A 15,522-nucleotide genomic window follows, 5' to 3' on the forward strand; every position below is an offset into this window, starting at 1 on the left:
TTGCTCCATCTGTAGTATCCATGTTACGAGATCCTTGCCATCAAACTTCCTCATATCGATATTGGAACATGTTGGGTCTTCAATCCAATGTTAGAGTCTATGAAATCATGATTAACATTTCTTTTATTCTCATCATGATTTTCCTTTACTACCCTTTCACCATTAGTAAACATTTCTTGTAGAAACTTTGTCAAGTTTGTCTTCAAATCCTCCATTTTGTCGTCCATTTTAGCTTTCACGTCATTCATCTTAGCTTCCACGCCTTTCTTTAAACCATTCATCTTAGCTTCCAAGTCACTCATCTTAGCTTCCATGCCTTTCTTTACTCTGTCCATCTTATCTTCCACGCCATCCATCTTAGCTTCCACGCCTTTCTTTAAACCATCCATCTTAGTTTCTGTTACTTTTTGTGAGAGTGAAATTTGCTGCACATGGTCTCGCAATTTTGATATATCATGTTGCATTTCTTCCTCTTCTTCATGAGTCATGCTAGAGCTTTCAGGTTGCTTACTAGGTGTTTCCATTTTCTTTCTTCAAAGCATCAATTAATGATAATTATGATTCATTATGCCCTTTGAATTCCTTCAAACTAATTTTTCAAACCAAACTTATGCAAAATTAAAAAAAAAAAAACTACACACCTTTTTTCACTTTGTAGGAGCTCAATATTGAATCTGATGTATCTCTGAAATTTCGGATCTCCAAGGTCTGAAATTGCGAACTGTGGTAGCCCTATGAGTCCTCTTTCTAATGCCACCAATCTGATCGAAATTGGATTCTCCAAGAAAGAGTTATGCCCAATCTCCCAAGATGGCATGATTATACACTTTTTCAGTAGAGCGAACTTGTATGAAGTGCCACGTGTCACTATTTCAACCTTCGGACCTAAAAACGATGCACAGAAAACTACAGTCCGTCCTCTTTCTGTAACTTCTTATGAAATTTCAATCTGATACTCAGAGAGAAAGTTATGATAATTTTTCCAAGGTCACTTGTTTGGGATGTAATTTGGGAGCCTGCAAAAACCCTAACTTCCTTAGATCATATCTCTGAAAATATAGCGAGACAAGATCTGAAATTCAGACCCCAGGTTCATCGAAATTTCAGCTCAAATGGTTTTTTTTTTAGCTTCTGAAAAGTTTCAAAAAAAAAATTATAGTGAAAATGCACCGTGATACCAAAGCTCTGATACCAAATGTTATGAACCAACTCACAAAAAGATAGAAAAGATAGATCAACGACTTCAAAATCAACCTCTTTGAAGGGGAAACCTCCTTTACATTACACAAATGAACAATTCTTGGATGATACAAATGACTAAACCTCCTTTCTATATATAGGAGTCTAAGGGATCACAATATAATCAAAGCTGACATAACAATAATAATATAAGGACACAACAATAACAATTATGAGCTTCTATGGGGCACACTAATAACAATACGGGGACAATTGGGGCACAATAATAACAATAAGGACTACAATGACAATAATAATGGGGGAATCACTAGTATTATAGGGACCTAACATTACCTTTACCTCGACAATCCGTCTTGTCACTTGCATGTAGAGGGTTACATTTTTGGTGCAATATTTAAACCCAAGAAGAGGTGAGGGCATGTAAACACCTCACACAATACTCACTAAAAATATTATTTCATAGTTTTAAAGATAGTAATGTCATGTCCCTTCTCAAACACATTAGTAACAAGGTGCTGCTACACAATTTTGCACATTTTTTTACCAAGGAAAAGGGCCCCACACTTTCGACTTAGGGACTTAGGGGCCAAATTGACTTTATTTAGTTGCTAGTGGAATGTGGGGGCCACCCACATAGGAGTTCGAATTAGCCATTCAATATGCTTGGAGGGAAAATCGAATGGGTGGATGGAGGGGCCCACATGAGGCTAAGGGGACCCAAGGAGTTATAAGAAGCGATCAACTCTCATTTTGTTCTTATTCTGAATATTTGACAAACAAACTCACTCTTGTACGCTATGCTGCTTAGTGAGTCTACCGGTTGTTTAGCCACGAGTCTTCCGCAAGGAAGATTCAACCTCTACTTCGGGGGACATCCCGTGCCCTCCCTAGGGAGGTTGTTCCATAGAGATTGCAGGAGTTTCTAGTAGCGATTCACAGCTCAACCAACCCCGCAGAGGAAGGAACTGCGTGTTTTCTGGGCAACCAAAAATATGCAAAGGTTGATTTAGCCACCCAAGGGGCCGAAAATCCAAAGTCAAAATCAGAGAAATTCCCTTATGGGGTTTTTTGGGTTTTGTCCAAGGAGTCTAAGGCTAAAAGGGCGGAATTTTCTAGACAGTTTTTGGGCACTTTCCAGCAAGCCGAAAGTCAACAGATGTAGTTGGAGAGCAGCTCCCAAGAGGTGAAAATCCAAATTCAAAATCAGAGAAATTCTCTTCTGGGTTTTTTCTGGGTTTTGTCCAAGGAGTATAAGGCTAAAAGGGCAGAATTTTTGGGGCAGTTTTTGGGCACTTTCCACTAAGCCAAAAGTCAGCAGATATAGATGGAGAACACCTCCCAAGAGGCCGAAAATCCAAATTCAAAATCAAAGAAATTCTCTTTTGGGTTTTTTTCGGTTTTGTCCAAGGAGTCTAAGGCTAAAAGGGTAGAATTTTTTGGGTAGCTTTTGGGCGCTTTCCAGCAGGCCGAAAGTCATCAAATGTAGCCGGAAAGCAGCTCCTAAGAGGCCGAAAATCCAAAGTCAAAATCAGAGAAATTCCTTTCTGGGTTTTGTCCAAGGACTCTAAGGCCAAAATAGCAGAATTTTTTAGGCAGTTTTTTGGCACTTTCCAACATGACAAAGTCAGCAGATTAGTAGTGTATTGGGACAACGCAGAGCATAGTAGAGCAACAACTGAACATCCATCTTTCTAGCTATTCTACCACCTGGTTTTGGTCCAGCTTGTCCTTGAGACAAGCCTAGGTGCACTACTCTATTTATATATTGTACTCATGCTCTCATATTTCATAATATATGGTTCAACAGTTCCAGTATTACAATGTTTCATGGGTGTTTGCTAAATGTTTTTAATTTTCCATTGTTGCATTGTTTGCTTAATTGGTTTATCACTTAAATTCATGTATAGGAACATTACAGTGGTATCAGAGCCATAATCTTGGCTCAGCCTGTGGGAAATATTAGAATCAAACAACACGACAATCACTTGGAATGAGGTGGTGAGGATACAACAAATGATGATTGATGTGGGAAAGAAGTTGATTCATTCCTGAGTTGGGAATCCAGACATGATTGCAACTAATATTGAGTTACTGGGGGGGACCAGGAGGGCATACCAACCATTGGGTCATGACATTCAGGAGTCCCTCTCCTTTTGGGAATTCTGTGAACTAGATTTTGTAGGGATGATGAGAAGTATCAAGAAAAAAATGAAATAGTAGTTAAAGGAGCCATGGTTACCAAAGAGATAGTTGAGCATACACCCATTGATGAGGCGTCATCCATTGATGAGGTATTTAGGGTTGTAACCGAGTTCTCAGGTGATAACAATGCACCACATGTTGGTGAGATGCTGGAAGACAATTCTAATGTTGTTGAGGAGCCGCTAGGAACAAAGGCCTCCAGATCTATGACGAAGTGGCCAGATGACAATTTCCTACAACTGACAAGTGAGCATATCATGCATATTTGGCTGTTTATGGAGGAGAAGACGAAGGCTCACGTCGAGCCTGATGGAGGAGGATGTGCAACCATCCCTTGGGCTAGCCATTGATGAGGGGCAATATAGATGTCACGCATTGGGTTTTCAACACATTTCACTTCAGAGGCCCACTGGCAGGGTCTATAGCGTTATCAACCCACCCTTATGTGTTGGATTGAGGGAGGCCGAGTTGTCTAGTCATACCCGAGGGGGTGGACAAGTTAGCAAGATTGAGCTGAGCATGATACCACATCAGCTTGGAGGGTTTGTCCCTTCCACAAAGGATTACACATTCGATCTCTCCTTTGGGATTGGATGGCGAGAGGTATTGAGTTGGTGCTCGATGGAGCAGGTTAGGCTATTGGATACCTCCATGGCCACATGTCAGCAGAGGCCATGGATTACCAGAGGGACTCGAGGGCAGGACTATTTTTGGAATCTAGGTGGGATTTTCCATCACATCATAGAGCTGGTAGGTGATGGTAGTAGATACGGGATGGGCTTGATGCTTGGTGCACCAACATTTTTAGATTTCCATTAGATCCCTAGTCAGCACTAGTGATAGGATGGTTTGACAAGCGAGTAGACAAATTTCATGAGTTGTCTTAGCATATTGATGGTGCATGGAGTCACAGGGTGACTAGCTTACTTTGGCAGGAGCTAGTAGGAGGAGGTGGCATCGATAGGCTATTAGACAGGGCATTGTATGGAGAGAGTGCTCTCTTACTAGTATATGGGACGCAGGGACTATTGAGGATAGGCGCAGTAGTGTCATTTCCGTTAGCATGTGGGGAGTCGGGCCGCTCAGGTCTTTCAGAGAATATGGGGGGATGTAGCCACATCATGGAGGGCGTACTAGCAAAGAGGTCAATATTTTGGCCCATGCGGGATACTGTATGTTACAAGGTGGTATGACAGTGGGCAGTGGTACACAAGACTAAACAGAGTTATGTCATAGCGTCCATTGTTATGTAGAGGGATGCAGGCTGATGCATACAGACCCAACGTTAGGCCATAACATCCAGTGGTGTGTGGGGCTATGGAGTGAGGAGAAGGGGCCTGCAGAGGAGCATGGAGATGCAGGGTGGTGTGTCATAGTATGTTGGATTGCGTTGTGGAGTGGGAGTGCCTCACATTGCATTGAATACATGCGAGGAGTGACAGGTACAGTGACACATGCAAGACCCAGGCCAGTACAAGATGGCATAGCCGTAGCCAAGGGTATCCAGCGGTGTACAGGGGTAGGCCATGGTGTACAATGGCATGTCCAGGAGTACTGGGATGATCGGTGGCATGTAGGGGTGTATAGTGTTGCACAACGAGATCTTGGAGCTTTTCTTCCAGGGAGACTTATGGACAAGGATAGTAGGTGTACCATTGAACGCAACTCACCTGGGATCGATGAGGACATTGTCGAGCATTTAAGGACACCATGTTTAGTGGAGGCAGGGCCTCGAGGGAGTTATCAGCAGATCCGAGGCGGAGAGAGGGTCGTCCATAGGATTACTATTGAGCATTCCAGTAGACTCTTGATCATACTCTTTGGGACATACCCACCCATCATCCTCCACTATTACTTACAATCACAGAGAGTTTGGTTGTTTCACTTTGACACTCTCCATTCAGGCAGCAGGGCATGGGGGACTCACCCTAGGCACTTGGATGAGACATCACGTGTCATGGGCCGAGAAGAGACTCTCTAGTTGAGACACTTGGTAGGTACATGAGTTGACAGTTACAAACTCAGGGATGGCATGGTTGATTGGCGAGGTAGCATATGTTCCATGCCTAGGTTCACACTTGGGGAGGTGACCGAGAGGGAGTTATATGGTGCTTTTTCAGTTGGACAACTTGAGGCGTTAGGGGAGCATGAGGTGTGGAGGACAACAGTCCATGTTGGTAGGATAATGCCTAGGCTTCTCACAGTACCCGAGCACATCATCAGGAGTTGGGATAATAGATCTCGCTATGTGATTTGGCAGGCACAAAACATCTGGATATTTGCGGCATGGGTTCTTGATGCTCAGTGCCTACCTATTGGATACCTACAAGAGGCAGAGACAGGGCACAAAGGGGTCCCAACAACTAGCAGCATATCACAACGACAAACAAAGAGGATTGGGGTTTGTGGACCTCCAGTATGGTTATGGGATCCAGGGATCCAATGGATTGGTGGGATACTCCACTCCTCAATGAGCATGGTCGGGATAACAAGCGGATTGATTCGTTCATAGGTGGACACATGGGCGATCACTAAAGTCCTCACTATAGGACAAGGCAAATTGTTGCTCAGGATTTGGGCTAGCCAGGGATTGATAGGTGTTGGCACTATTGAGTCACTTTGGCAAGATTGGCGTAGCCTCGATCATTGCATAGATTATGGTCGAGAGTTATGGGAGAGGAGGTTCTGGTATGAGCATGCTAGGTAGTCATTCATGACCAGAGTGTCACGATGTCAACAAGATAGGTTCCTTCTGTGATGGGCAGGGGATTCTGGCATAACAAGGCTGAGCAGTTCAACTACCCGTAGAGGTGAGCTAGTTTCTATAGGGGAGGGTCATGCAAATCTTCCATTTGGTTTTATTGATTCATTGATGGTGTGGGGAACTTCACCGGTGTGGCAGGGTGATCGACAGGAAGAGATCAGGGGAGGCTCGGTAGACGAGGGTTCAATTTCACGAGGATTGGATTGCATCTTCAGGAGTTTACTCTTGTAGTGCATGAGGTGGACTATTTGGTAGTGCAACTTCATGAGGATTTGGGCAAAGTTTTACATCGTTGGGATGCTCTACTTATTGGTGATAGACACAGGGGTTCTAATGCCCATATTTGGCGAGATAGTGAGTGGAGCAAGGGGGGCTTCATGTTGATCAGGTTGGCTTGGGATCCTGGTATCGAGGGACTCGTTCACTATAGGATAGTACAACAATCAGGGACGATCCAATGACACATTTGGGACCTTGGTGAAGTTTGCAGTGATAGTGGGGGTCCACAGTCAGAGAGGGTGTTTGTTTAGGCATTGCTTGAGGACAAGCGATGTTTGGTGCATTGGAAGAACTTGCCAGATGAGGATGCCACCTGGGAGGGTGAGCATATTTTGGAGCACCCAACTTTGAGGTTGTTTGAGGGCAAACAACATTTGGGAGGGGAGGACTGTCATGTCCCTTCTCAAACACATTAGTAACAAGGTGCTACTACACAATTTTGCTTTTTACTAAGGAAGAGGGCCCCACACTTTCGACTTAGGGACTTAGAGGCCAAATCGACTTTTTTTAGCTGCTAGTGGAATGTGGGGGCCACCCACATAGGAGTTTGAATTAGCCATTCAATATGTTTGGAGGGAAAATCGAATGGGTAGATGGAGGGGCCCACATGAGGCTAACGGGGCCCAAGGAGTTATAAAGAGAGATGAACTCTCATTTTGTTCTCATTCTGAATATTTGACAAACAAACTCACTCTTGTACGCTCTGCTGCTTAGCGAGTCTATCGGTTGTTTAGCCATGAGTCTTCCGCAGGGAAGATTCAACCTCTACTTCAGGGGACCATTCGTGCCTGCCCTAGGGAGGTTGTTCCACAGATATTGCAGGAGTTTCCAGTAGCGATTCATAGCTCAACCAACCATGCAGAGGAAGGGACTGTGTGTTTTCTAGGCAGCTAGAAATACGCAGAGGTTGATTTAGCCACCCAAGAGGCCGAAAATCCAAAGTCAAAATCAGAGAAATTCCCTTTTGAGTTTTTTGGGTTTTGTCCAAGGAGTCTAAGGCTCAAAGGGTGGAATTTTCTGGATAGTTTTCGGGCACTTTCCAGCAGGCCGAAAGTCAACAGATGTAGCTGGAGAGCAGCTCCCAAGAGGCCGAAAATCCAAAGTCATAATTAGAGAAATTCCTTTCTGGGTTTTTCTGGGTTTTGTGCAAGGAGTCTAAGGCTTGAAGGGTGGAATTTTTTGGGTTGTTTTTGGGCACTTTCCAGCAGGCCGAAAGTCAGTAGATGTAGATGGAGAGCAGCGCCTAAGAGGCTGAAAATCCAAAGTCAAAATCAGAGAAATTCCCTTCTGGGTTTTTTTGGGTTTTGTTAAAGGAGTCTAAGGCTAAAGAGACAGAATTTTCTAGGCAGTTTTTGGGCACTTTCTAGTAGGCCGAAAGTCAGTAGATGTAGCTGGAGAGCACCTCCCAAGAGGCTGAAAATCCAAAGTCAAAATCAGAGAAATCCCCTTCTGGGTTTTGTCCAAGGAGTCTAAGGCTATAAGGAAAAATTTTCTGGGCACTTTCCAGCAGGCCGAAAGTCAGTGGATGTAACTGGAAAACAGCTCCCAAGAGGCCGAAAATCCAAAGTCAAAATCAGAGAAATTCCCTTCTGGGTTTTGTCCAAGGAGTCCAAGGCTAAAAGGGCAGAATTTTCTGGGTAGATTTTGGGCACTTTCCAGCAGGCCGAAGTCAGCAGATCAGTAGTGCACTAGGACAGCGCAAAGCATAGTAGAGCAAAAACTGAACATCCATCTTTCCAGTTATTCTACCACCTATGTTTGGTCCAGCTTTTGCTTGAGACAAGCCCAAGTGCATTACTCCATTTATATATTGTATTCATGCTCTCATATTTCATAATATATGGCTCAACAGTTCCAAGATTACAATGTTTCATGGGTGTTTGCTAAATGTTTTTAATTTTCCACTGTTGCATTGTTTGTTTAATTGGTTTATCACTTAAATTCCTGTATAGGAACATTACAATTAAAGTGCCATTTTTTTTCTATGTGGTTCAAAAACCCCGATGTTATGCAGATTTTTCACTATTGTGGACAAAGGTGATTTCCCTAAATCTAGTGGTGTGATCTAGAACAACAAAAGTAAAAAAGCCTAGAGTTTTCCTTAGAGAAATTAGAGAATGGGAAAGAAGCCTACCTCGGATCCATAGCAAGCCTTTCTTTCCTCCTCGCTTGTAAGATCCAATTCCAGCTCCAAGCGCTATAATTAGAACCTGCACATACAGCTAAAACAAGCAAAGGATCCACAATATTCACGTAACATAGTCTAACATCTTTATTCAATGAATCAACAAAGCATTGAAATACATGAGTGTAAACATAACGCAACAAACATAGGAAAACAAGATACTCTTTGTATTAATAGATATAAGAGAGAGTTTACAACCATAAATAGAAGTTGACTTGTCCTTCCTTGTCATAAAGCACACCTCAACATCAACCCTAATGCATAAAAGTGATGACTCCTTTAGGCTCAAAGTAGTAGCATGAGGGCATTATCAATCTTCAAAAGCCAACCCAGACCTTATGGGAGGCAGTAAATTTATAGGAGGAGTGTGGTAGTTTGGGAATTCTTATCCAATTACCAATCTAAGCTTGAGATCCACTTAGGAGGGGAAGATGAGCTAAAGGGATAAAAGATAAGGTCTGCAAGATAGGATTCAATTTCTCTATCCTTGTTAATTGGTAAAACTACCTTGGAAGCTTCTAGAAGAGGAAGCTTCAAAAATATTTTTATTTTTCTTGAATTTCTAGAGTCAGCGCACCTGTAGAAGGGAGAAATAAGTGTTGATTGATGATGGTGGACAAGCATGCAACACACGTTGAACGTAGGTGACTATGGAGGCAAGGAGCATTGGGGCTAAAAAAAAGTTTTTGAGCTAATCGTCCCAGCAACTCAAACTTTTTGGAGAAGTGATGGTTAGGGCTTTGTGAAGGAATGATGACAAAATTTTCATGGATGTTGATTGATCTGGTTTGCAGTCCTATTGACCAGATGTGACAAAATGGCTTGTAGCAAATTTTCCCCTAAAGTACAAAGTTAGAAGCGACAACTAATGATTGAAGTGCTTTACCTTGTGACAAGTTCGATTCAAGAACAAGTTGGTTGAGATCATTATCTGTTACAATACATATTTTCATTGTGATATTATTGTTGAGGGAAGCATAACCATGCTCAGCATATAAGGCAATATTACATGTACAATGATAAAAAATTCTCGTCCACTAATGACAAAGTGTGGACCCATGCTTGGATAATCTTCTGTATGATCATAACCACCATGATTTTGTGATCTTGTATGAATCCTGAAATCGCAGGTCGAATAAATGGAACTAGATATGGGGTATTCTATCTCATTCACTCGATCATTTAGTGTATGAGTTTAACCAAGAGAATAAATGAGCTACAGTAGAACATGGTAGACACCATCTGATTACCGACCAATGATGTAAGTCATTAACAGACGCGAGAGAAACCACCGATCATGTTAATGGATCTCAAGGTACCATAGTACACTTCGTATGGTGTGAATGAATGAGTTGAAGTTGAACACCACACAAAAATCTTATGGTCGAAAAGAAGCGACATGTCGCAAGAGGGCTTTGATGTATTTCCTGTCAACAACATGAAATGGGTATCAAGATCTCAGACAAAATGATGCTGATGAAAAGCAATTTTAGGTGTGGCAGACATGAAATGAAGGCTTAGGGGTATCATAGAGGATGTCAACTAAGGGAATTCTCTTGAACATATCGGTGACACTGAATTGAGTTGGCAACATTGACCCAAAACCGATTGCAGAGGCTTTTGATTTGGTGTGATGAACCAAAGAGGCAATCAGATTTCCCAACCCAACAGTCGTGAAGATGACGTGAAAGAGTGCCATGTTCAAGAGCAACTCACTGCCATAAATAGGTGAGGTATCTTGTTTTCCTAATTTTCTCAACCATTTCAGGTTAGTACCTCTTTATTTTTGACAAGCTTGAGGAGGATAACATACGCTTGATTTATAAGTTCATCCTTCAGATGAATCCCTCTAAGTATTCTTAACGAACCCTGAGAAGGAGTGGTTTAGTCTCGTCATGTTCGATGAGTCCAATGCTGTTTGATGATTTTATGAGTCTAGAGAAGGTGTAACTCGAGTTATTTTTCATGTTCAGAGAGTTTGAAAAAGAGACGAACAAGAAAAATCCAAAGGTTCCTTTTCATAAAATTGTCTCTTGAGTCTGAAAAGGCAAAAAAACGATACTCAAGAGAACCACTTAACCATGTTCGACTAAGGTATTCCTTTTTCATAAATAGTTTATCTCAGTTTGGAAAAGCGTTAAACTTATACTGGGCAGACGTCTTTTCATTTACTTTAACGAGTTCGAAAAGACAAGTGCTTGACAATCTTTTCATGTTTTAGTCTAAAAAGAGCTGAAAGAGGACTTCTCCTAGATGAATGAGTGGTATAAAGGGTAGCAATTGGTTCTGGTCATGATAGAACTGCTCAAAACATGCAAAGGTTAAGAGGCTGCTAATAAAACCACTCATCACAATGGTTCATCAGGAAAGGGTAAAACAACCAAATGAAAGTGTATGATCGGCCAAGCAGATGGTGACAATGGAATGAGAAAACCAAGGCTTATCTGACAGAAACATGCAGATAAAAATGGAAATCACGAGAGGTAGGATGAAAATGGTTTCATTTTACACAAGCTTGAAACATGTGGAAACTGTGCTTGAGAATGCTGGAAGATGGTTTCATTTTTTCACAAGCTTGAAACATGAGAAAAACTATGCTTGAGAGTGGTTTCATTTTTCACACAAACTTGAAACAAAAAAAACTATGCTTGAAATAAGTTTGTATGCCCCAAGCATAATGACTCAATTATATAAACATGCCCCCCAAGCTTCATTTCATTCACCTAATTAGACTATTGGCTATTAATAGGTGGATAGGATGAAGGTTCATTTATGACATCAAGTGAAAGACTTGACTAAGAATTTACGAGATCTAATCAAAGGCTCGAATTGGAAGGGGATCTATTTAATTTTTAAACGAACTTGACATAGTAAAAGAACTATGCTCATAGACTTTGTTTCATTTTTTAACGAGCTTGACACAAGAAAATGAACGTTGCTTAGGGACATTGTTTTATTTTTTAAAGAGTTTGACACAAGAAAATGGAACTTTGCTCCGGGAACCTTGTTTCATTTTTTAAGGAGCTTGACACAAGAGAAGGAACTTTGCTTTCAGAACCTTGTTTCATTTTTTAAGGAGATTGACACAAGAAAAGGAACTCTGCTCTAGGACCTCCAGTTAAATCAATCATGGCTCCCTAGAGACCATGGCTTCTAAGAAGCTCTCATTAGATGGGAGAACAATGTTCTGGAAGGGATACAGATCAAAGGATCCAAGAGAAAGACCAGGCGCCAATGCTCCTAGTACATGATGCATTACATCACCTACTAGATCATCAGTAGACGCGAGCATGGAATAGGTTGCCACATAATTAATTTGTGGCAGGGGAGATACCACTTGCATATAAGGACCATTTAGGGAAGCTAGTTGATTGGGAGTCAAATTAGGACCAACAAATGAAAGTTGGTCAATGGTCATGATTCTTCCTTCATGCGGGAAACACATCACACGAAAGAGTGAAGAGACAAGAGCTCCCATGTCATAAACATAGTCACGCCCAAGGAGTAAATTAAAATCCAAAGGGTCTTGGACTACCATCACATTGATATAGAAACCTTTCCTCCTAAAGTAATAGGCAACTGAGGAAAGATCCTAACGGTTGATTGGTTCCTCTGTTAAAAGCCAACAAATTCCGAGTAATGGGCACAAGCTGCGAAGAACCAAAAACTTTCCAAGCAGTTGAGGACAAAATACTAATAGATGCGCCTTCGTCTATGACTATACCAAGTACGGGCATATTATAAGCTTGTACTATAATTTGGAAAGGCACATAAGGAGGAAGACGATATCAACTCCAATCAAAGGAAGTGACCATACCACTTGGGGGGGTGCCGTGGGAATAAGAGAACTGCCCCCTTGTGCTATGGGAACGAGAGAACTGCTCCCCTGTGTTATGGGAACGAGAGAACTAAGCCCGTGTGCCGTGGGAACAAGAGAACTACTCCCCTGTGTTGTGGGAACGAGAGGATTATTCCCCAATTCTTTACGATTTGAAGAAACTAGAAGAACTTAAGCGGTATGAGCATCACTCTCTATGGGAGAAGTGCAATCAACTGAAGGTGGAATCATGTCAACTGCTTTCTCAACTAATTGTTGGTTGGGAATAGACTCATGGGATTCATGCTTAAAGAGAGGGGGATTGATTGGATTCAGAGTATGATAAATCACTTCATCAACTGGCGGAGGATTGGGAGAAAGCTTTCGATAACTAGCCAGAAGGTGATGCTGAGAGGCTATGAGGTTTTCCAACACTTTTGAGGCATTATCCGAGATCAGATAACTCCAAGACTGATCACATGGCTAATTTGGGGTCAAGGCTAAATCAAGGTGAACTTTGGTGGCAGCGGCAAAACGGGTATGTATCCTTAACAAGGGCTAAAGGGAGGATGCTTTGTAAATTTTGGTTTTGTCAGGGCAGTATTAGCGATGTATGAGTGGAATACTGTAGATATTGTAGTATTTTGTTCAAAAACTTCAAGGTAATAACTATTATTGATTCTAGTTAAAAAAACATTGTTGACTTTTGTTATTATTCGTCAATATTTATTTATTTAATATATCATATGTTATTATTGATAAATAAATATCAATGCATATTATTAATTAATATTTATTTGTTTATATATATATATATATATATATTTTTTTTTTTTTTCCTCTTATATGGTTCATGGTCCCACAGATCACTCACATCTACATCCATGGCATATTTGTACCAACGAATCTAGTTGAGAGGATGACTTCCTGCAGGCTCAACCATAGAGCTTGACCTCGAGGGTGTCAAGATAATGAACCAATGACCCCTCAATAACAGAGATGCTCTGACAATAGAAACTCGAGCAAGTAAGCTAACCCTCAAGACCAAGTTAATAACTGTTATGAAAAAGGTTGATTTTTTAATTACCAACATAGATCCATCTTAAATACGGATCTAACATGAGTAGAAAGATCCAATTTCTTTACGTGTAAATTTTTGTATGAGCCAACATTATTTAAATGTTTCGTATAATTATTTAACTTTCTTTATTTTTAGATTTTTCATAATTTTTATTTTGGCGGACAGGAATAAAATTTCAATTCAATTTACGTTACACATCATACTAGGTTGTATAATGAACCTCTAGGCTCAACAAATTTATACCTTCTTTATATATAAAATACATATTAAAACTTAAAATAAGTATACCCTATGCTAAAGATACAAATAGTGAATATTGACACAATTGCCTTTCATGATTGTAAGTATACACCTTTGCTAAGTATGCACGTTGAAGTTTCCAATGTGGCATACATGGTGCCTTTGTGCCAACTTTAGTTAAGATACGACCTTGGTTAGGTCATCAATGGCAATACGACACAAAAGGGCTTGCCCTGTGAAGCTTGTGATGGGCGTTGCGCTTCTGTGTTGGGGCGCTAGGTTGCCTTCTTGTAGTCGTCCTACGGAATGGATTGGGTGCTTAGGTTTGGGTTAATTAAAGCTTAGAAGCAATTGCAAAAGAACAAATGTAAACAAAATGTAGCCCTTCGTGTGCCCCAAGTGCGTCGGGTAAAACGTAGTTGAACTAACGGTCCACGTAGGATAGATTTTGATCGGTGCTACTCACAGAGTCTGTCCGTCAAATCACGCAAGCCATAGGCTGCCGGGCTATAAAAGGGGTTGCGTATTTTTGCGTGCATCCGTCTGTCCAGAGCCAATTGCTAAAACTAAATGTCTCGAAAATCGTGATTCACTGTGAATAAAGGGTGGCCGTGGTCGCTTATTGCCGTCGTGCGCTCCGGTAAGGGTGGGCGTGGTTTTCAGGGTGGGCGTGGTTTTCAGTCGTGGCGGCTCGATCCCGTCGCTTCGGCTATTTATTTAACCGTCTAATTTAAGGAATCTTGTTTTGATTTAAGTATGTAGCGGAGCGTAGGCGGAGGAAGAGCAGACGCAAGGAAGGACCCGAGGAGGAGGAGGGAAGGAGTGTTGAACAGAGTCATCCGATGACCAGGCGGCCAATCGTGCCCAATACACACCAATATTCTCTCAATTAAATGGAAAATCACCAGAAGAGAATCCCTCTGAGCACCATAGCCTAGAGCACTCGAGGTCACAGGTTCGAAACAGTGGAAGGAGAAAAATAAATTTGTACAGAATTCTGCAGATAATTTTAGGTCAATGCCGGATCTCGAACCCGTTCGTGTTATGGCCAACGGGGGTCCGCCCGGGCCGCGATTTGGCAGCGATCGCCGGAGGCCGGGAATGCCAGAGCCGTCGGTTTTCGCCTGCGACCGGTCGGAGACTTGCAATGGGGAGCGCAGTGGGGAGTCCGTGGACGCCCGGCAGAGGGCGTTAGGTATTCGCAATGGGAAGCTTAGAAGCAGGAGTCGAATTGGCGCGGAGGTCTCGGGTTCGAATCTCCCGAAAGTTAGCCGTTCCAAATTGGAGAAAGCGTGCCGGAAGTTGAAGGGCGGAGTGGTGAAGCCGACGGAGATGGTAATGAGACTTGTTCAGCTGGTCAAAGGTTCAAAACCGAGACAATGTAAAGATTTGGCCCCAGAAGAGGTCTCCGAGTCTCAGAGTAAGGGTAAGAAGAGGAGGAGGAAAAACATTGAAAGCGAGAGCGACGCCTGTGGTTTTACGGGGTCCGGTGAAGGGATAGCGGTTAGCTTTCGTGAACAGATGCAGGGAGTCGATGTGGAAGCATCCGATATTGGTAATAATAAGGCCGGGAGTTCCTCGATGGATTTTTCACAGATTAATGAACATTGTGGAGTGATGAAGCAAGAAATGGTTGCCAATGGGGGCGCTCACATAGAAATTACAGGAGGTAAGCTCGTTATATCGTTATATTTGTTTATCTTTTGTCACTGGCAGAGATGCTATAATATCTTTATTTCTTTCAATTTCTCTGC

The 15,522-nt window shown here is 42.0% G+C and overlaps 2 protein-coding genes across 3 annotated transcripts in view; both read left to right on the plus strand.

Annotated features, from left to right (window-relative positions):
* The window catches only part of LOC149258645 (uncharacterized), a 5,562-nt gene extending 967 nt beyond the window's left edge, over nt 1–4,595 (plus strand). The window contains exon 2 of the mRNA XM_089427065.1: nt 4,338–4,595. Within this exon, the coding sequence (XP_089283191.1) occupies nt 4,338–4,595 (258 nt within the window). The remainder of the gene's footprint in view (nt 1–4,337) is intronic.
* A 9,527-nt stretch (nt 4,596–14,122) lies between these two features.
* Nucleotides 14,123–15,522, plus strand: part of LOC149258646 (uncharacterized) — a 147,240-nt gene continuing 145,840 nt past the window's right edge. For both annotated transcript variants that reach the window (XM_089415635.1, XM_089415638.1), the window contains exon 1: nt 14,123–15,437. In XM_089415635.1, coding sequence (XP_089271761.1) covers nt 14,786–15,437 — 652 coding nt within the window. In that variant the 5' untranslated portion in view covers nt 14,123–14,785. The remainder of the gene's footprint in view (nt 15,438–15,522) is intronic.

The sequence above is a fragment of the Pinus tabuliformis genome, chromosome 6 (assembly GCF_031772625.1).
Source record: "Pinus tabuliformis cultivar Carrire ecotype Pingquan chromosome 6, CPIR1, whole genome shotgun sequence".
NCBI classification, from domain to species: domain Eukaryota; kingdom Viridiplantae; phylum Streptophyta; class Pinopsida; order Pinales; family Pinaceae; genus Pinus; species Pinus tabuliformis.